The sequence below is a fragment of the Pipistrellus hanaki genome, assembly GCF_964339955.1.
Source record: "Pipistrellus hanaki genome assembly, chromosome: 11".
Taxonomy (NCBI): Eukaryota; Metazoa; Chordata; class Mammalia; order Chiroptera; family Vespertilionidae; genus Pipistrellus; species Pipistrellus hanaki.
In genome coordinates, this window is record NC_140513.1 from 29,290,567 (window position 1) to 29,311,600 (window position 21,034).

The 21,034-nt window shown below is 40.9% G+C and overlaps 1 protein-coding gene across 4 annotated transcripts in view; it reads right to left on the bottom strand.

The window, feature by feature from the left end:
• Positions 1–13,531: 13,531 nt before the first annotated feature.
• The window catches only part of NTRK2 (neurotrophic receptor tyrosine kinase 2), a 307,491-nt gene continuing 299,988 nt past the window's right edge, over positions 13,532–21,034 (bottom strand). For 3 of the 4 annotated variants that reach the window (XM_084897976.1, XM_084897978.1, XM_084897979.1), the window contains 2 exons: positions 20,118–20,276; positions 13,532–19,252 (listed from right to left, as the gene is read on the bottom strand). In XM_084897976.1, the coding sequence (XP_084754102.1) occupies positions 19,067–19,252; positions 20,118–20,276 (345 nt within the window). In that variant the 3' untranslated portion in view covers positions 13,532–19,066. The remainder of the gene's footprint in view (positions 19,253–20,117; positions 20,277–21,034) is intronic. The other variant, XR_014796235.1, reaches the window with a different exon arrangement.

Sequence of the window (21,034 nt, forward strand, 5' to 3'; positions counted from 1 at the left end):
TCCAGATTAGAGAGGGTACAGGTTGGGCTGAGGGACACCCTCCCCCCATGCACAAATTTCATGCACGGGGCCTCTAGTATTCTAATAAGTACCTTTCATACTAATCTCTATAATAGTAGATTCAAGGAAGGTCTGGGAAAGTGGGTGCTAAGATAGTAGCTAACTACTGTCCTCAATAGAACAAAAGGCCTGTCACTAGTGGTAGGAGAAGTTCACATAATCCCTTGCACAGATAGCCATAAAATTGTTAAAAACTTCACTATGATGAATTTGGATAGAATTACTAGTGAAGACTTTGAGAAATTTTTGGGAAATATTAACTATAAAACTTAGTGGCTATTGCTAAATTGAAGCTCTAGGGAAGGATTAGAAAAAGCTGCATTGCTGGTGGGAATGCAGACTGGTGCAGATACTATGGAAAACAGTATGGAAGGCCCTCAAAAAATTAAAAATGGAACTACCATTTGGATCCAGTGATCACACTTCAGGGAATATATCCTAAGAATCCCATAACACCAATCAGAAAGAATGTACACACACCAATGTTCATAGCAACATTATTTACAATAGCTAAGATATAGAAAGAGCCCAAGTGCCCATCAGTAGATAGTGGATAAAAAAGCTGTAAATATACTACAGCTGGACAGTATTATGCTAAGAGAAATACACCAGACAGAGAAAAACAAGTACCACAAGATCTCACTCATATGTGAATCTAATGAACAGTGTTTTTCAGTGGTTAGAGCATCAGCCTGTGCACTGGAGGGTCTCAGGTTCAATTCCTAGTAAAGGTCATGTACCTGGTTTGCAGGTTCGATCCCCAGCCTCAGTCAGGTGCATGCAGGAGGCAACCAATCCATAAGTCTCTCTCATATGGATATTTCTCTCTTTCTCCCCCTACCCACCTTACACTCTGAAAATTGATGGAAAAAATATTCTCAAATAAAGGCTAAAAAAAAGGGGGGGGGTTCCAGAGGCAGGGGGGCAATTAGGCATTGGATACATGGAATAGACTGACAAATCTGAGAGGGGAGGGAGGTGGGAAGAGATTAACCAAAGAACATATTTGCAGAGCCCATGGACACAAAAAATAATGTGATGAAGGGCTAGGTTGGGGAAGGGGTTGGATAGACGGGGATAAAGTGGGGAAATGGGGGACAACTGTAATACTGTCAACAATAAACTGTTTCTAACTCTATCCTTTTTCCCTTCCTCTCTGTAAAAAAAATCAATAAAATATATTTAAAAAAATATCAAGGATATAAGAAATGATAACCCATCACATATCTAGTAGTTCTCAACCTTTCTAATGCTGTGACCCTTTAATACAGTTCCTCATATTGTGGTGACCCTCAACCATAAAATTATTTTCATTTCTACTTCATAACTGTAATTTTGCTACTGTTATGAATCGTAATGTAAATATCTGTGTTTTCCGATGGTCTTAGGAGAACTGCTGCTGTAGAGCTTAAGACCATCGGAAAACACAGATATTTATATTATGATTCATTAACAGTAGCAAAATTACAGTTATGAAGTAGCAACGAAAATAATTTTATGGTTGGGGGGTCACCACAACATGAGGAACTGTATTAAAGGGTCGCAGCATTAGAAAAGTTGAGAACCACTGACATATACCATAATCTATTGAATAAAAGCAAATCACAGGTTGTGCCCACACTCAAGGGAAAAATATTATACTGAGGATAAATATGGGGTCACCCTAGGGTCTGTCTCCCACACTGAGTGATGTGAAAGGCTACCAATTTCAAGTATTCATAGCAGGAAAGAACTTTGTAGCAGGACTATAGTGCAGTGTAAACAGCCCTGCTATTTGGGTCATAGAGCCTGAGAGACTCTATGGTAATAAAGGTAAAGTACTGGGAAGAAAGGCCACGTGGAGTTTGTTAATATTTGGGACACCATAATTTGATATAGTACAACTAATAAAAAGGCTTTATTCATACAATATCTTGTTTGATCGTGTGATTTTTTTGTGGCTCACTTTTCTACAAATTCATCAGAACTTAGCAACTTTATTCTCAATGATATAATTGAAAGCAATGTCAGTTGATCTTGGTAAATGTAATATCACAAATAAGCTTTAATTTTGAGAGGGATCTTTCTGTTGATGCCAACATTACTGGAAATGTGAAGGTAGATTACAGGCTATGACAGCATTGGAACAAATTTCTAATAAATTTTTTCAAAATAAGATATTACTACAACTAAAGCATGATTCTAAATATTTTTTCTAAAGATATTTAACTCTTCATACAAATCATTTTTGTGTAAGTCTGAGTTTAATTTTAAACATAAATTTATAAGATGACATGTTAATGCTTTGTGTGACAGTTCCTGTAACGTGTAGAGTTTGTACAAAAAAAAAGTGACTTCATGATTTGTATATAACTCAAAATGTCTGTTATGTGGTCTGTTGCTATATCTTCAATGACAAGAAAATGTTAATTTTAAAAATGGCTTTCTTGTTAATAATTGGGAAGTTTGTATGAAACTACTGTTCTTTTTCATTGGAAGCAGCAATTTTTAAATATAATTTCTATTTTTAAACCTTTGGATCTTTACTTTCCAATTTTGAAGCAAGTTTTAAAATCAGAGCTTCTAAGCTATTTGAAGAATTCTAGGAACTCTCTGATATGTTTCATTGCAATGCCCATGTGTATGCTTTCTAAAGAGTTCCAGAACCAATTTCATTGTGGTTGTGTGTCAGGGAGGAGCCGTTTGCACGCACATCGAAACAATTCTGGGACATCAACTGGGAGTCCCACAATTCAACTCAATTCTGACACTACTGGTGAAGAGCTCAGTCCTAAAAGACTACCACCCCCTCCCTCCAACCCCTACCAAACACACACACATATCAAATGCCAATTGCAAGTTGAAGTTGTCACCTATGCTTCTGACTGACAGGCTAGACAGTAGAGGTTCCAACTCCCTTCTTGTGTTTAACTTCCTAGAACAACTCAGACAAAGATTTTAATTACTAGATCATCAGTTTATTATATTGTAAAAAGATATAACTCGGGAATAGCCAGATGGAAGAGATGCACAGAGCAAGGAATGGGAGTAGTAAGTAGTAAGGTGGAATTTCCATGCTTTCTCCAGGCATGCCACTCACCACTCTCCCCAAACTCCATATGCTCACCAACTTGGAAGCTTTCCAAATCCCATTTTTTGGGGGTGTTTATTCATAGAGACTTCATTACATAGGTATGACTGATAAAACCATTACCTATTGGAGACGGATTCAACTCTAGACGGAGTTGACTAGAGGTCAGTGGGTGGGACTGAAAGTTCCAAACTTCTAATCATATGGTTGGTTGTCCTGGCAACCTGCCCACACCCTTTCTAAAAGTTGCACCATCAACACAACAGAAGACATCTGTGTTGCTCTCAGGACTTATAGAATTCCAGGGGTTTTAGGAGCTCTGTGCCAGAAATGGAGAGGGCGACCAAATCTACATTTCTTTAAAAATATATATTTTATTCTTTTTTTACAGAGAGGAAGCTAGAGGGATAGTTAGAAACATTGATAAGAGAGAAACCGATCAGCTGCCCCCTACACACCTCCTACTGGGGATGTGCCTGCAACAAAGGTACATGCCCTTGAATGGATTCGAACCTGTGACCTTTTAGTCTGCAGGCCGATGCTCTATCCACTGAGCCAAACCGGTTAGGGCCAAATCTACATTTTTTATTATAAATCACATTACACTTTAATTTTGTAATAATTTACTGACATGTTTACTGGTAGAACACAGGCAGTCCCTATTTGGTGCTTAGACCAGAGAGTTAATATATATATGTGCACGTGTTATAGAAAAAGGGTCCAGGGCTGGATGAGAAAGCTGCCAACATTGAACCCATGAGGTGTCTCTCCTTTCTTCCAGGGCTGTCACCATTGCTGCTTCTGCTGCTGCTGCTGCTGCTGCTGCTGCTGCTGTTGCTGTCCCAGCCCAGGCACCCCATGGTGTCTTCAGAGTCTTGACCTGTCCCAGGTATCCTTGTGTGCACCAGGCAGTCAGGCCAACTGCTTGGCATGTACACTGGACATTTGCCCACTGTGTCTATGAACCTGAGCCCTTGTGTGTGCACACTGTTACCTGGTTTTCTCCCCTGGAACATTCTTACTACATTCTACCACTGGAGCTCATTTATAAGGCATAAGTTCAAAAATAAAATTAGTAAGAATTTCAAGATGGTATCAATAGAACATAAAACCGAGCATGTGGCCCCTTATGAGACCGGAGTCCTATGCGATTACACTGGTCCCGTGCCTATGACTTCAAAGGAACTTCTGGGATGTCTACCATGTTAACCACAGCTGTTGTAGAAAAATAAAGTACACTAATATTAATTTAACATCATAGACTAGACATTGTGTTAGGCACTTGTACCTACACACCGTTCAGTTTCCACAGCTAACCAATTAAAGTAGAGAGTGTTTCCCCTCACTTTACATCTGTATAAAATTAAGACTAAGAGAGTTGCACTGGGTTATAGGCAAAGTTGGTTCTGGAAACCAGGCCTGTCTGGATTTCAAAGGCAGTGAATTTCCCTCTTGATCAAGCTGCTTACTTTGTCCAAGATGAAGAGCTACTTGGAGAACATAGGAGACTGGAAGCCCTGAGATATCCATTTGTTCATAAACAGCCCAAATTATGCAATAGTCATTAAATAGTTACTCTAAGGGTAAGTCTTCCTCCAGCCTCCTGAGCCCTATGGTTACCTATAATTAGAGCACTTATATACTTTTTTATCTGGAGCAGGATATCGGTGTTACGGGACAATAGAGTACACCAGAATGGCCACAGGGAAAGAGAGAAATGCCCGCTTGACTATTGGGGAAAAACTGACATGGTTCTTAGGTACCAGTCTTAGTTCCTACTTAGCTGGTGCCTCAAACTAAACCACACAGTAAGTTGGGTTTTAAGAGAGAGTGGCACTAGCTTTCGTGCAGTAAGTTTTTCTGAGCGAATTCAACAATGATTCTGGCCTCTTCATCACACAGCCACACAAGTTCCACTCTGATATAAACACTGTGCATTTCCCATTTGTGGAATTGTATTCCTTTAATTAAATGAAGGGGGGTGTAGCTATTTTCAACTCTCTGCACAAATTATTACCCAGTAGAAACTGAATAATGTATTGTAAGTAGTACTTATTCTATTTATTGTACCATCTATTGATGTGGGTTGGACTTGTTCTATTTTGGAGGCACTGCCATGGTAACTGGGCTTCTGACAAAGGCCCGTGTCAGAGCAGAACTTGAACATGCAGAACTTCAGTTAAGTGATGAAATAAAGAATCAACCTCAGCAGGCTCAGAAATAACAATTTGGAGAATTGTGCTTTGCTCTGCATGTATTTGTCCATAAAGTTAGGAAGTCCTGAGAGGCAGTTCATAGGATTTACTGGTCCTGAGCAAAATGGAGGAAGAAAGTCATTTCACAGTCTTGTAGCTCCCTTGTCAGAAACTGTGGCCCTGCTTCTTGTTCCATTTTGACCTGTGAGTCAGGATCATAGCTTTAGGCAGAAAGCTCAAGCTGGTGGTCAGTCATCAAAGAGCCAGCGTGGCTATAAACTCTAAAGTTTAGAGGACTAGCCTTGAGTCCACAGTCTTGAGATATGGCCTCTGGCCCTGCCCTTAACTATCAGAGGGGCTTCCATGAGCTGCCATTCTGTTTCACACTTACCCATGTGGATGCTCTTCGAGGGCCCAGAATATCTAACCTTATGTTCTTCTTGAAGCTGGTGCTAGGGGAGCCCGGGGAGGGTCCTGATGGATTCATCCATACCTATAGAGTCTGAGGACACCTGAACTCCTTTTCCTGAAGTCCTATTACTTCTGCCCAATTTCTCACTTCTAGGGCATTACTGAAACACAGCAGTGACCAGGTCCTGCTCTACCTTCTTCACCTCCCCCACCTCAACCCCCCCACCCACCCACCCACGACCACCACCATCCTTCCCCTTCTTACAATCCCTCAGCTTTTCAGCCCAGGCTCAGTTTAGCTACTGAGTCAGGTTGAGGAATGCAAAGGAGCTCATGTGTCCCTGGGTGGCTACAGGTCTCTCCATCGATGTCCTGGGATTCAGAGACATTGTGAGACTTGTCTCTTCTCCTTTTCTAGTAGAGTTTTAGAGCTAAATTGTTCAGCTTTGAATTCCAGTGAGGTGGTCATGATTTCTGGAACTTGCTCAGAAGGACTAGAAAAGAAGGTCCTGGTAAATACTCTATATGGTTAGCTATGGGCCCCAGAGGGGGAGGCTGATGGAAATGGAATTATCTGTGACAACTTCCTGACACATGGAAGAGTGAACCAGGGCATAGACAGGAAGAGGAGGAAAAATGGAAAGACCTCTCTGCTTATTAAAGAAACAGCATCTTACTTGGCTGACATAAAATTTGGAAGATTATCTAAGAATCCCAGCTCCTCATTTTAGCCATCTTTTTCTATACCCAATATTTAAGAGGTAAACTTAGTTCGGAAGGGCAGGCTTAGTGCCTCGTCCTGTTCTTTCAATCAATGTTCCTGCAACAAATCACTCTGTGTCCCACCTCCTGGTCTTTGGCAATTCCTCAAAAAAAATTATTTCAGTCCTTGGCATTCCTATTGGCCCTCCCTTATCCTCAAGTCTTGCCAGAAGCCTCGACCCTCTGAGGGCTTCCAAAGTTGAGAGGCCTCTGGGTCAGAAATAACAGATGTGGGCCTTGGATTTAGAACAGACCCAGCTCTCCTCAGCTCTCCCATATTTTCAGTTTTCTTTTATTAATAATGGAAATCCCACATCTCTCTCTCTCTCTGATCCTACCTCTATTTCTCTTCCCCTAAATATCTCACTCCCATAAGAAATAGAAACAAGTACTTTGTCACTCAACAGCCTTCTCCCTTGTGACCCTGGGTATTTCCACTCAAGAGGGTCAGCTATCATGCGAGTTCATACTTTCCTCCCTCATTTAATCAACTCTTACTCAATGTAATAAAATATTTCCCTTGTCAATGACACATTTTCTGTGGGGATAGTGGAGCAGAGTTGAAGATCATGGAGGTGTTGAGACAACAGGTGTGGAAATCTGCTCTAGCTAGAGTCTTTTTTAGGTTATAAAGAAAGCTGAATGAGATTCCCAGTAACTTGTAATCTTTTTATTTTTCTAGAGGGCAGATTTTAAAATTTAAAAAAAAAAAAAAGGGAAAAAAAAGGTGCTTGAATGTCCACATCTGGGGCGAATATGTGTAAAGGGGAGAGAGGGCATGGAGGAAGTAGGGGACTGGACACATTCCTAACAAACAAGGGAGAAAGACCAAGTTGGGGCTCTGTATTTTTAGAACACTTCCGGTCTGTGAAAGCTTGAGATGTTAATTTTAGGACCTGTGGATGTCAGCAGAGATCTTTTAAAAGAATAACTTAAGTGCCTAAACTCCCCCAAGAACAAAGAGCCGGTTTTAGAAATGGCCGTCAAAGGCAACAAAAGCGAAATGTGAAATGCGCAAATGCCTTCTACGCAGGGTGGTGCTGGGCAACCAGCTCCTTTTCCAGCCTCCCCCTTGCTGTTGCTAGGAGACCAAAGGGCTATACTTCCATCATCTCCATACTTGCTAGGAGATTGAGTAATTGGTCTCTGGATGTGCGTGTGCTGCTTCCCAAAATATCTCTTTAAAAAGACGTGAGAGGGATGCTGGAGGATGGTGGAGGGCGGACTGTGTCCCAAGAGGGCAGCGGGTTCCAGGAGCCAAGATTGGAGCTAGAAGGTGGGACGCTCACATGTGGGACTGAAACGGGGAGCTGTTTATACAGTTTTCCCACCCCTGTTATTGGGGACTGAGCTAAGTGAAATCTGGAAATGGGGGATAACTAAAATTCAGGGAGGGATGTGGTTTGGTTTTTCATCCTTACTATTGAGACACAGCAAGGCTAGGAGAAACATTTTAATTTTATTTTGTAGATACTTAAAATGTAAATGCACACCGTTTACAGTGCTTGATTATAGGTGTCTGTTTTGTGGGGGAAGGGAGGATGAAGGAACAAATAAGGCATGCTGTAGACACACACCCACATGCATACATGCACATATGCCCTGGTGTGTCACTGTGAATCATTATGATCAAAATGCTTGCTTCAGCTACAGGGAGTCAATAAAATAGAAAATTAAGCCCCACAGCTGTATTATCTCTGGAAACTAGGGAACCTGGGGGTAAGAGTGGGCACTGCCTCTAGCATGACTCTTCATGACTTTTCTGTGCCTAAGTTTCTTCATCTGTGACGTGATAGGTTGAGCATCCCCAAGGCATGCTCCAAATCTCCAACTTTATTAGAGTATGACATATACTCCCACCTTCTCTTCCTAGCCAAGAAATAATCTCACATCATGTCTCTATGGAGTTGTTTAATTCTCTCCTTTAATTAATGGGGAAAATCCAATTGGTTCCTGCATTTTGCATTTTTTCAAATGACTATTCAATTAAGTATTGAAGAGTAGATTTATAAGTGCAAAAACTGACTTTTAAATTTTATTATTTACCTCTTTATCACACTTTTCATGTAATACTTAACATGTTAAAAAAATCAAAATTTTAGTAGCAATTTTGATTTTAGTAGAATATTTAGTAGAATAGTAATTCTGCCATTTTTTAAACCAAGGAAGGCGGGTGGAAGGAGGCAAGCTATACTGATACTATATTCTGATCTTATAAATGATAACTAAGAATCTGGGGAGTTTTCCTTAAAGTCACTGGCCAGATGATTGTGTTCTAAGAATTAGAACACAAGAATTAGGAAACTTGTCTTCTAGTTCTGACTCTATCCTTAACTCAGACCCTTATCTGTAAAATGGGATAAGGGGAGCCTGTGCTCCAGTCCTCACAGGAAAGTTAGGAAGAAAAAATTGCCATAATAAATGTAAATGCACTTTGGAATACAGAAAGGGTGCACAGAATGTTCTATTGTATATTCTTTGCACTGCGTGCCTGAGAAATTTATTCATTTATTCAACAAACATCTTCTGAGATGCTGCTGCCACTAGGCCCTTATTAGATCTTCATTCACATGCCATGGACACATGGTCAGTGTCATCCATCGTCCATCCTGTCCCCCAGTTCACAGGGAGAATGACCTCCTGACTACTATAGTTAACTGAACTCTCAGTGACCACAGTGAATACTAGACAATCTCCTGGGCTGAACCTTTGCAAAGTGTGAAAAATGCTCTGAAATCACTCCCACAAGTATCTGTCTTATTTTGTTCTCGAATACTCCTAGTGACACAAACCTCAGACACTTTACTTCCTGTGTTAATGAATGCCAGTGCCTAATCATTGTACGAGCAGATGTTCCTTAGGAAAAACAAATAAAATTAAGGCTATCTTTAGGTTAGCAAACACCCCCACTCTTGGCTGAGTAGACAAATAAGCAATGCCTTTTACCTTGTTTTTTCCTCTCATCAGAGACGGCAAAAATTACTATCCCATCGAAAGCCCAAACTCCCTCCTCTCCCTTGTTTTTAACAACACCCAGGGAGATTTTGGATGGTCCTGAGATATGAATAGTGGGAAGCTCTCTTAATTGTCTTGACACCACTGATAAATTATTTTTCCTGGAGAAGAGGAAACACACCTCACTTTTAATCTCTCTGATCCCTTAAAAAAGTTACTTTATCCTGTGCTAAGAATGAGTAGCATCCTGAAGAACCGGTTGGCTGATGCAACTAAGGAGTAACCAGGGAACTGTGGACTGGACACTGGCTTTATTAGACAGAACTAGGTTCCTTGCCTTTCCTTCTGGGTACTTGGCAAGCACCCAGAATTTTCTGTAGAGGGATGGATGTGGGACGAAGACCACAAGAAGTCATAAATGGATGCCAAGTCATAATGAATAAGAATTTTTCTGTGCACTCCCAGGAGATTTAAGTCCATGAGAGGCATACGTTGGTTCAGCACCAGGAAGTGCTTGCTAAGGAAGTTTTGTAAAAGACAAATGGACTGGGACCAGGGGCTTGGGCGTCAGAGGGAGGTGTTCAAATAAATTCACTCTCACTAGTGCTAGACTCTTGGCAAGGATGTGCACAGGACTGCCCTCTATGGCCCTGTCAACCCTATGAATCTGTGATGCTGTAGGCGAGTCAAGAGAGCCAGGAGAGCCATTCTATCATATTCACCTCTCTACCCCAAAACCAGAAAGGCCACTATTTGTCTCCAAAATTTTCTGTCCTAGAACTGAGAAGGTACTAGTAACTTTGTAAAGTGCTTTCTGAAAGTCCACTATACAAAAGTTATTTAGCTAGATCCAATTGAACAAAATAACCATCACCCAAAAGATGCTGATACTACATATCTATTTTTATGCTTTTTCATTTGATGTAATTTCCAGCAAGCATAGAGAAAAGTCCTCTCCAAATCCTCTTGATATTTCTGAAGATATGGACTCTTTTAACTTCCATGGTAACTCAGTTTTCCACTTGAAAATTAAAGCTTAGTCATTATTATTTTCATTCATGGTAATCTTGTTTCTTCTGAGGTTCCTAAGCTAAGCTTGGAAGGAAACAAACTCTCCTTTCATTTGACAATATTTGAAGTCATTTATACTAATCATTTATGGTTCAAGGCATGAATTAGCTGAAGTTGGAGATAAATTGAGATAAGCCTATTAGATAGTTGAAAAATAAGTAATCTAAGGCTTGGGAGAGTAAAAATGACTTGCCGATGGTTATACCCCTGGTTTCTAAGCATCAGTATACTGTAACTAACTGCCTAATTTCTTGATCTTTTAAGCTTCTTAACATTCATCTTACATTCATCAACTAAATCATTCAAAAATGTTTGAGTACCACCTATGTGTCATGACAGGGTCATCTTAGGGAACCAAAGACACTAAAAATCTCTGCTTATATGAAACTTACATATTAATTGTAGGAAATAGCCAACAAAAAGCCTATATAATAAAGGAGAAATATGCAAATTGACAATCACTCCAACACACAAGATGGCCACTCCCATGTGGTCAAAGATGGCCACCCCCATGTGGACATGAGATGGCCACCATAAGATGGCTGGCAGGGAGGACAGTTGGGAGGGACCAGGCCTGCAGGGGAGGTCAGTTAGGGATGACTGGGCCTGCAGGGGAGGGCAGTTGGGGGTGATCAAGCCTACAGGGGAGGTCAGTTAGGGGTGACTGGGCCTGCAGGGGAGGGCAGTTAGGGGTGATTAGGCCAGTAGGGGAGGAGTTAGGCATTGATCAGGCTGGCAGGGGAGTGGTTAGGGGGTGATCAGGCTGGCAGGCAGGTGAACAATTGGGAGCCAGCAGTCCTGGATTGTGAGAGGAAGTCAGAAATCCCTTGAGGGGTCCCATATTGGAGAGGGTGCAGGCTGGGCTGAGGGACATCCCCCGCCCCTCTGCACAAATTTCGTGCACCTGGCTTCTAGTCTATATATGTAAAAGCCTAAGTGACTATCTGATGTCTGACCATCCAACTGGTAGCTATGATGCACACTGACTACCAGGGGCAGACACTCACGATAGGAGCTGCTGAGCTGAGGTGACTTGGCAGCTGTGGTTCTCAGATAAGGCACCCAGAACAAAAGAGGAGGGAGCCTGATTCTACGGTGCATCACCCCAGAATCACCCTCTTTCAATCTGGAACCCCTCGGGATATCAGAAAGCCAGTTTTGGCCCCATCCCCGCAGGCCAGGCTGAGGGACCTCAGGTCTCTAGTTAATAAATGAAAATTACAATATTATCATGCAAACACATGCAAATGGCTAGCTAGTACATACAGGAGACCTGTTGGAACATCATGATGTGGGGTAAGAATCATGGTGACAGAATCAGTAGCTGGTATGTGTGTTCCCAGTTCGGTTGCCCATCACTCTCTGGAATTGCACATAGCAATCTGGTAGGACTGAATTTAGACAAGAGGGATCCTGACTTTGAGATTTGGGGGCTTTTCATTACATGATTAATGAATTCCTGGCCCATCAATGACCTAAGACATGGCAGGACTTCAACTGCAATGTGTCTTGCCAGCTCAGTTTTCATGGTCACAGGCGGGGTCCAAACTTTGTGGTTGCTCTCTTTGTGGTTATAGAAAGTTAGCAGCAGGATGATCCTTATCAGAACCCGTGCTTGGAGAATCTGCAGCTGCTCTGACATAATGGGGAGTTAAAGTCCCAGCCTTTTAATTTGATGGGGAATGCTTGATTGATTGCCTTAGCCACTGGCCATAATCAGTTTCCATGGAGCTTTCTTTGTAGAAAACATTTTCTGTGAGAACATGTAGTTCACTCTTGAACTCCTTGGATACTGATGATCTGTTATTCAAAACTATCTAGTGCTCTATCTCTCATTCTTGTACTAAAGTTCTAGGCCCTTCTCTGTCTGACCCATTCTCTGCTGAGTTAAGTCTTAGGTCTAGAACCAGGTTTTTCTACTTGGATGATTGAAACTCTGGGGCCAAGACTCAAGGTTCCTAGAAGAATATTTCTCTACCCCAGCTGTACATTAAAAACACCTAGATAACACCCCCCCAAAAAAAAGCTTATGCATTGTCCCCCTTCAGGCTAAATAAGCTAAATAGAAAAAAATTCTTCCAGAATAAAGCTTTGGCTTCTACATTTTTCTAAGCTCTCCAAGTGATTCTGATCCACAACAAAAGCTGAGAACTGCTCTAATATTCATCTTGCCAAAAAATTAAGACCATGTGAAGAAAAAAAACAACCACCTCTGTTCAAATTCAGAAAGAAAGCTTGAACAGTAAATCAGAAACCCATATTTCCTGGATATCAATGAGACTTGGGATTCATCGGTTACTCTAAGAAAGAGAGGCACACCCAATAATTGTTGAGATTGATTTTATCGATGAAGGATGTAATTAAATAGCATGATGTAAAGAAAACGAAGAAAGTGACATTTTATATACTTGGGTTGGTATAAAAAAATCTGTATCTACCATAGGAAAAAGGCTATAGCCATCCACAGGGAGGTTGTTACATTATTTGCGCGGCAACTGACTTTAAATCCGTTGGTGGGGTTCTCAGATCTGATCTCTTAGAAATTATGATGATTCCATCTTCCCACTCCATGCTGTCTAACATGGTATCCATGAACTTCATATGGCTACTTAAGATGAAATTAAATAACATTTAAAATTCAGTTATTCAGTGACACTGATCACATTTCAAGTACCAATTGGCCACATGTGGCCAGTTATCCAAGATATAAGTTGAAAGTGTCAGGTGAGGAAGGGTTTAGTCAGGAAATTGGTGCTGAAGACTTCTTACTCTCTTTACCTTCCACTAACGAATACTGTAGGCATCTATAGTAATCTAAAATATAGGCAGACAGATAGGAAAAAGGGCACACCATGCCTTATGAAAATTCTACACATTTTTAAAGTAATCATGTCATTTTTAGTCTCTCTTTTGGAGGATGTTATTTATTGTTAAGACATCATTTTTATTAAATACACTGTAGTACAAGAGACTTTCCATGTTAGGTTGAGAGAAGCTGGTCACATGATTTACAAACAAAACTTTTTATTTTTAAACATTGATATTCTGGTGTCACTTTGAAATCAGCCAAGATGCAGTGGGTCTTAGTAAAGCAATGGACTTCAAAACAGATTGCAAAACAGGAACCAGTAATTATCAGCACAGAGACGTCACATTAAAAATAAATTAAAGCAAATAAAGAGTTCCAAATACCAGGTCACAATTTAAGGGGCAATATATCTTCAGAGAGATATTGAAGAGTGTGTGTGTGTATGTGTGTGTGTGTGTGTGTGTGTGTGTGTGTGTGTGTACGCGTGTATGGCCCGGATATATACAAACATCTCTCCATGTACAGAAGCAAATGCAGAGGAGTGTCCACATCTCTAGGCAGATTTGTAACTGACAGGTAATGATCAATGAAGGCAGGGAGCAATATTTTACCATAATTTGGTCATTTGTCAAGAGATTACATATTTAAAGTCCACATTTAATTCAAAGACCTTGCATTTAAAACATTTCCAGCAGTTTTATACATTTTTAAAGCAATAGTAAGATATACAAGCTGCAAGATGTAGGCTGTTACATTTCATTTTATGTTCTCCAATTTTCATTTTCCAGTTCAATCGTGACTATTAGCAGCTTTTATTATGCTTGCTCCAGTATGTTCAACATTCAGCCAACCTTCACTCGGGATCATTTTTATGAATGCACAGACCAAAGGAATAAAACAAACACAGACCTGGTCTAGAATGCATAGACTAAAAAAATGACATCCCATATTTTCCCATTTCGTCTCCTGAGACGTATGGTAAGATGGCAAAATAGTTGCTTGGTTGCTGATGTGAAATTCACAGTGTTTTGCCTGCAACACATATACATATATATATATATTTTTTGCTTTGCTTTGTTTTGTGATAAATGGAGCAAAATAAATAGATAAATAAATAAATAAATAAATAAATAAGAAAAGAATAGAAAGGGGAAATATCAGAACCTAAAGATATTGAATAACCTTTGACTCAAGAAGCAGTGATTCATTCCAGCCTTAACAACAAGAAAATACCCTTCATGTACTGTCATATTTAACTACAAACACCGCCCACCTCTAATTCTTTAGAATAACATTTACTATCACAACCTGGGAGTTTCTGCATTCCACAATGACGCATCATAAAGAGATTGCTTTAACTGCTCATTTAGCCATCTGAGGAGTTAAATCACCAGCCATCCTTCTTGTGAAATTTTCTGAAACAGTGATGGAGGGCCAAACCAAAGCTCAAACATTGGAGATAAAAGTCCTCCATTGAAAGGAAAGAGAGAGACAGAGAGAGAGCGAGAGAGAGAGAGAGAGAGAGAGAGAGAGAGAGAGAGAGAGAGAGAGAGCACAAGAGAACCGAGGGTATGTGTATGCAGTCATTTATCTAATTAGACACATAATTTAATGCTGTTGGCATTATAGAAGGTCCATTTTGCAAAGGAAAAGGGTAAAAAAAAATGTCTACTCCTGGCCAGGGGCTCCTCTGATCGTGGGTCTTTGCCAAGAACAGACTTGTGCCTTGTTGCTGCTTGCACTCCCACGTGAATGGGGGAATTCCTCAGAGTTGCTCACCTCACTGTGGGGTCTTGAACTTCTCCCCATTAGCCTTTGAAGCAGTGGGCTCCCAACATTCCCACTCTCTTCTGGAATGTTTGAACTCTGAACACAAGAAATAAAGGGGTCATACTGGGACAAGATGAGATAACACAAAGGAGCAAAAAAGATGGGGGGGATCCATTTTCCTTTCTTGGACCTTTACAAAAGGAGATCTAGCCCAGTTCGAATTTTCCTTTGCACAGAGCCAGAGAAAGGACTCAGTGTCATGGGATGGCTTTGAGTCAGTTGTTTTGGGAAGCACATTGTCTTTAACCAGGCTTTCCACCCATGAAGTACTGCACAGAGCTGAGAAGTGCGGTGTAGTCCTATCCACATGGAGAATGGAAGCACTAACAACAACACGACGTCAAAGAGTTTTGGTTATTTAGCAGATTTTAAGCAAATTATTCATACTGCACCCTACTTATAATTATCTCTATTACTGTGTGCCTATACATTTATACATAAGCACACAAACACACTATGTTTGCGTGGTTGTCTATGTATAAATCAAGTATTTATAACACACATATAAATACATAAACATATCACAGGTAGTGCTGATGTAAACACATATGCAATAATATGAATTCTGATATAATCCTTTATAGCATAGTTCAAATATTTTCTAAATAAGCCTGATTATGACATTGGTTCAGTGTACAAGGATTTAGCTGAAGCTATGAGCATGATTATATACCACGTTATCTCAGCTGCTTGTCATCTCATGTGTTTCATTTTGTTCTTCTAACTTCATATCCTGCTTCATGAATTCGTTAGCATTCTTTCTTTCCTGGATTGGGGTCTCTGGTGGACTGAATCATGAACTTCAGAGTCAGAACATTTAGACTCAGTCCCAGTGGTGTCAGAAGCTAGCCTGCAGATTTCTAGCATGCCATTTAACTTCCCCGAGTCTTAATTTCCTCACCTATAAAAAAAACTGGGACTCGTTTGCTAACATATGTGAAAATCGTTTAGAAAACTAGGAAATGATTTATTAACAGGAATGACCATCAGAGTTTGGGCTAGAGAATTAGATCTGTCACTACTCTTGTTGTGGCTTTTAATGAATTTGATGGCAGGCCACATTTTAGAGTGAGATTGCTCCTTTTCTAAAAATGAGAAGGGGATTGTGGAGGACCAGTGTGGAACACCTGAAGATAGTCTGTGGTTCATTCAGCTACTTTTAAAGCAAGTTGGTATTCTTTCAATGCAAGATGTCGCTAAAATCAGTACATACTCTTGAGACAACAGAGGGAAAAACAATAAGCATATAAACGACTACAGAGCTTTGCACTTGCATAGAACCTTTCATTTCAAGACCTTGAGGGACTTGTCAAAGGTAAGGAGAGGTGTGTGTTTGTTTTTGCTTTTTTTTTTTTTTTTTGCTTTTATTCTTCAGAGGAAAACAACACTGGAATGGAATAGGATGCTCCCATCTTCTCATGTGTCTTAAACAAATCCTTGCTCTAAAACTGCACAGCCTTCCTTGAATTTGATCCTTCAGAGTATTGCCTCTTTGCTCTCCATTAAAATAAGACAAATAAGTTGCAGCTTCTCCTCCCAGAGCAGCTGGCCAGTCCTGCAGAATGGCAAACTTATGAAGGTTTCCAGGTCTTCGCTGATGGAATCTAGAAAAGTTTTGTACAAATCTGCCCCTTTTTACTACTTCACGGAGTGCCACAGTGTTTGAACAGTACCATGGGTCCTTAATAGGATATATACGTGCAGGTATATATCATGGAGATATGGCTTTCATTATATTTTATGTGTATTCTGGTGGGTTTTTTTCACTGACAAAGAGAAAAACAACTCAACTCCACGGTCTATAGGCCAGTGCAGAGCTCGAAGAGACTGTAAGGTTTTTCTTGTATGACCCCCTCCACTTGACTGCAGATGCTAATGGATTTCCTTTTGTTCTCTGTGAATTGACTTTTTTTTTTTTTTTTGAGAACTGGCTTTTTCAAACCCTATAATGAAAAATAAGGGTATTCCAGTAATTAAGGGTACAAGCAAAACCGAAACAGAGCAATTGCACCTTCAGAAACAAATAGGAAATGAAATGACTTAAGATGAATTAAAATCACTCCCTTTCAATCTGGCTCGTGTTATAAAGATGTCAGGTTAGCAAAATTACCCTCACAGAGGGTATCAAGTTTTCTTGAGGAACAGAAATATTGTTCTTCCTTGGTGTAACTGATCACCCAAATACCTGTAAATTTCTGTTTAAATTTACAATCTCACTTCACAAAATCTGTAATGGTGCCCAGAAGCACACCTCCAAAACTTGGTCTGGGCATAACCTCCTGTTGGCATGCTGTGCCTAATTTTTTTATTTTACTTCTTTAAATGGAGTGAAGGAAACAAAAGAGCATACTGACAGTGGAATACACTTGGAATGAAACCGCTCTCCCAACCGGAGCCCCAGCGAGGATCGGCCTTGCATACACTGAACACCAATGTGCATAAAGTCCCCAGAGATGAGATTTCCTTTCTCTCGGGGACTGACTTAGCCCTTCCACAGTCCCACAGTCTCACAGTGGGTTTGACGTGCATGAGGACATCCGGGTTTCAGGGTCCGTATTTGTTGAAACCCATCACCACCCTACGGCCCAGAGGGTGGTACCCAGTGCATGAGCTCCATTAGCTTCCCCACATCATGTAAGTCACACCTTTTATACATCTGCTCTACATGGCAGGGACACAGTGTCTGGAGCAGTAGTTTCTGCATACAAGGTATTAATCGACGAAGACCATGCACAATTTTGCTTGCACAGTTAAAAGGACAGGTGGGTGGCGGGTAGGGGTTGGAGGGAAGTGTTGTCTGAAAAGTCTGATATAAGAAAAGCTTGCCTCCGAATGTAGAGCTTGTCCTATCTTTTCCAAGACCTTGTCTTTCCTACCCCACCCTGAAATGACCTCTGGACAAGGATCCACCAGTTTTCAACAGAACTTGACAAAGGGTCATTGGGTAACATTTGGAGAAACAAGCCCGTGCTCTTACTGTGACCTACAAACAAGGATGTCTGAGCATGTGAGGCACCATCTCCCGCATCACGGAGCCATCTTTTCTCTCTGCTACACTCTAGAGTTTCTGCTGATGGAAAATGGGTAATCCATGTTCAGAGCTCAACAGTCTTTTTACTCCTCAGAAAGGTCCTCAAAGGGAGGTGCCAAATACATTCCTCCCAGCTAACAGCCGCTGGGTTTTTCCTAAATAGGGACTGATCCCAATGGTTGTCTTTGTTCTCCCATATTGCGGTTTATAATACATCTTCTCTCTCTCTCTGGTTTCAGTCTCCCGTACGTAAAGGGCTTTCCAGATTGAACACAAGTTTTCCTTTTCCACACACGGGCTTGAGCCATCCAAAAACAATAAGAAATGTAATCATAATAAATAAATAGAAGTGAATCCATAGAAACTCTCGATGTCTGTACAGCAGAAGTGACAAAGTTTAAGTCAAAATTTGTTTTCCCTTTTTTTCATCCACATCAAAGGCAGGAATACAACAAGGCATTGTTAGTTGTGGTGGGCAAACTTGGAGTGTCTGCTGATATAACAAATTAGGTTTGTTAAGGCCTTTGTCTATGCAGAGTTAAGAGTAATGCAGAAGCCAGATCAATTAGAAAAGAAAGGTAGTAGTGTGAAGCAGGGAAGACAAAAGAAGTCAAAACAAAACAAAAACTAGGGAACAAACCAAGGGAGATGGAAAGAGAGAAAGAGATAATGCCAAAAAGAAGTCCATACTGTGTCTACCGATGGAGAAGTACACATTGCTTCCCTCTGAAAGCTTCGTAGTGTCTTTGTTGTTAATACTGTCAGAGTAGAGAACAGCAGATTGATGGCATCCAGCAGCAGTGAAAAGACGTTCATCCTCTCAGCCCATCTGAGGAGGTGCTTTGGGAAAGATTGGTGTGGGGGAAAGATCCCTAGCCTAGAATATCCAGATAGACCGGAGATGCCTTGGCCAAGTTCTGAAGAAGGGTGTGGATGCCCTTGATGTTCTTCCTCATGTGGGGTTCTCGCTGCCAGCACCCCAACATCAGCTCATAGACCTCCTGTGGGCATGTTCGAGGTCGCTGCAAGACTCGGCCCTGAGTGATGCATTCTATCACCTGGGCAGAGAGCAAAGGTAGGATCAGAAGAGAAACAATACCAGAGAAACAATACAGGTGAAGCACATGTCAGCGCAAAGAGGGGGCTACTTTAATGAAACCCATTCAACATTACTTCTTTTCAGAAAGAAGAGAGCAATTATTACAGGTCGGTATATTGTGTTTAATTGGAGCACATCCATTTTTCAAGCACACCGATTTCACCAAACTGGTGGAGAAATGACTTATCTATCTGGAATGATCCCAAACCTCATCTTAGAATTCCAATTTTACTGACCTGATATGGAACCTAGGTCACTTTCATGTCAAGGTGCTGACTGCTGAGGGATCCCTAGGCTGTATTTTGGTCATTTTGGATAATGAATCTGGGTAAAAGACAGACATGAGCCTGATAAAGACGTGAGGTGCCTAACCAAAATGCTATGTCTCAAATATAGGCATATTTGCAAAAGAATTGGAATAGGGAAACAAAATGCTTGAGTTTTCATTAGAAGTGCATGGTCTAGTGAAATGTGCAAAAAGAAAAGAACCATGAAATCTTCCTGGAATAATACACAAAAGCTAGCTGGACTCTCAGGGTGCTGGAATGTCACATCTGCTATTAATTTGCTAGGTGAAAACAGCACATAGCGATTCTTCAGTCCCATCACAGAGGATGCCGAGTTATGTCAGTAAACACTGTGATTTTCTTACGTTTCCAGAGTGACTATATTTTGGCCGTGACCTTTAGGTACACAGCAGGCCATTTGGGAGGTGCTGCACCCAACAAAGCCACATAAGATCTTGTCCTGTGTCCTAACTTCTGGCCAAGGGGCACCTCTCAGTGTCAGCCCTTCCAGAGGGTCTCACCCAGCCCACTGCGCACCTCATTGTTGGACAGCTGGTACCAGGGCTGTTTGCCATATGTGAAGATCTCCCACAACACGACCCCCAGGCTCCAGACGTCACTTTCTGTGGTGAACTTCCTGTACATGATGCTCTCAGGAGGCATCCAGCGAATGGGCAGCATCGTGTGGCCACCAACCTGGGGGGAAAGGAGTGAACAAAGAGGCATGAGTCACCTCCACACAATATTCCCACTATCAGAGGAAAAGGTGCTTGAATTTATTGATTTTAATTGATTATAACATAAGGAAAATAAGACTTCTTTATCATCTCAATTATCAGAGTCAGAGGGGAAAGCATGGTCAACAATTTTTTTTCATATTATTTGCAATTCTCTCTCAAAACTAGATAGGGCCATTGGGTGGATGTTGATTTGAATAAACACACACACACACACACACACACACACACACACACACATTTTCTGATTTGAGTATGACTCAACCTTCTAATCAACAAGATAACTTTGATGAGGATAACAAGTATGGAGTTCTTCATTCAAAAATGACCACCGAGTAACTCTATTTCCTTAGCAGGGCCAAAGCTTCTTTCCAATTGCAGATACTAGGATAAGTGAACAGTGCTTCCTTAAATAAGTTCCTCACAACCCAGCAATGAACAAGGCAGAAATTATTCCCATTTTATAGATGAGGCAACTGAGATTCAGGTTGCTATAGACTTCTTTAAGTCAGGTATTTGGACTTCAAGCTCAGTACTTTTTATGACAAGGCACTGCAACTGAGCTTATTTACAAAAATAAATAAGTAACTATGGTTTTGAAAAGCTCATTTTAGTAAAAACATGGAGGGTGAGGCATTAGATGTAAAAAGCATTAGCACGGGCAAAGAGAACATTGTCTGACAAAGGAGACTCATTCATGATTTCCTACTTCCTGGA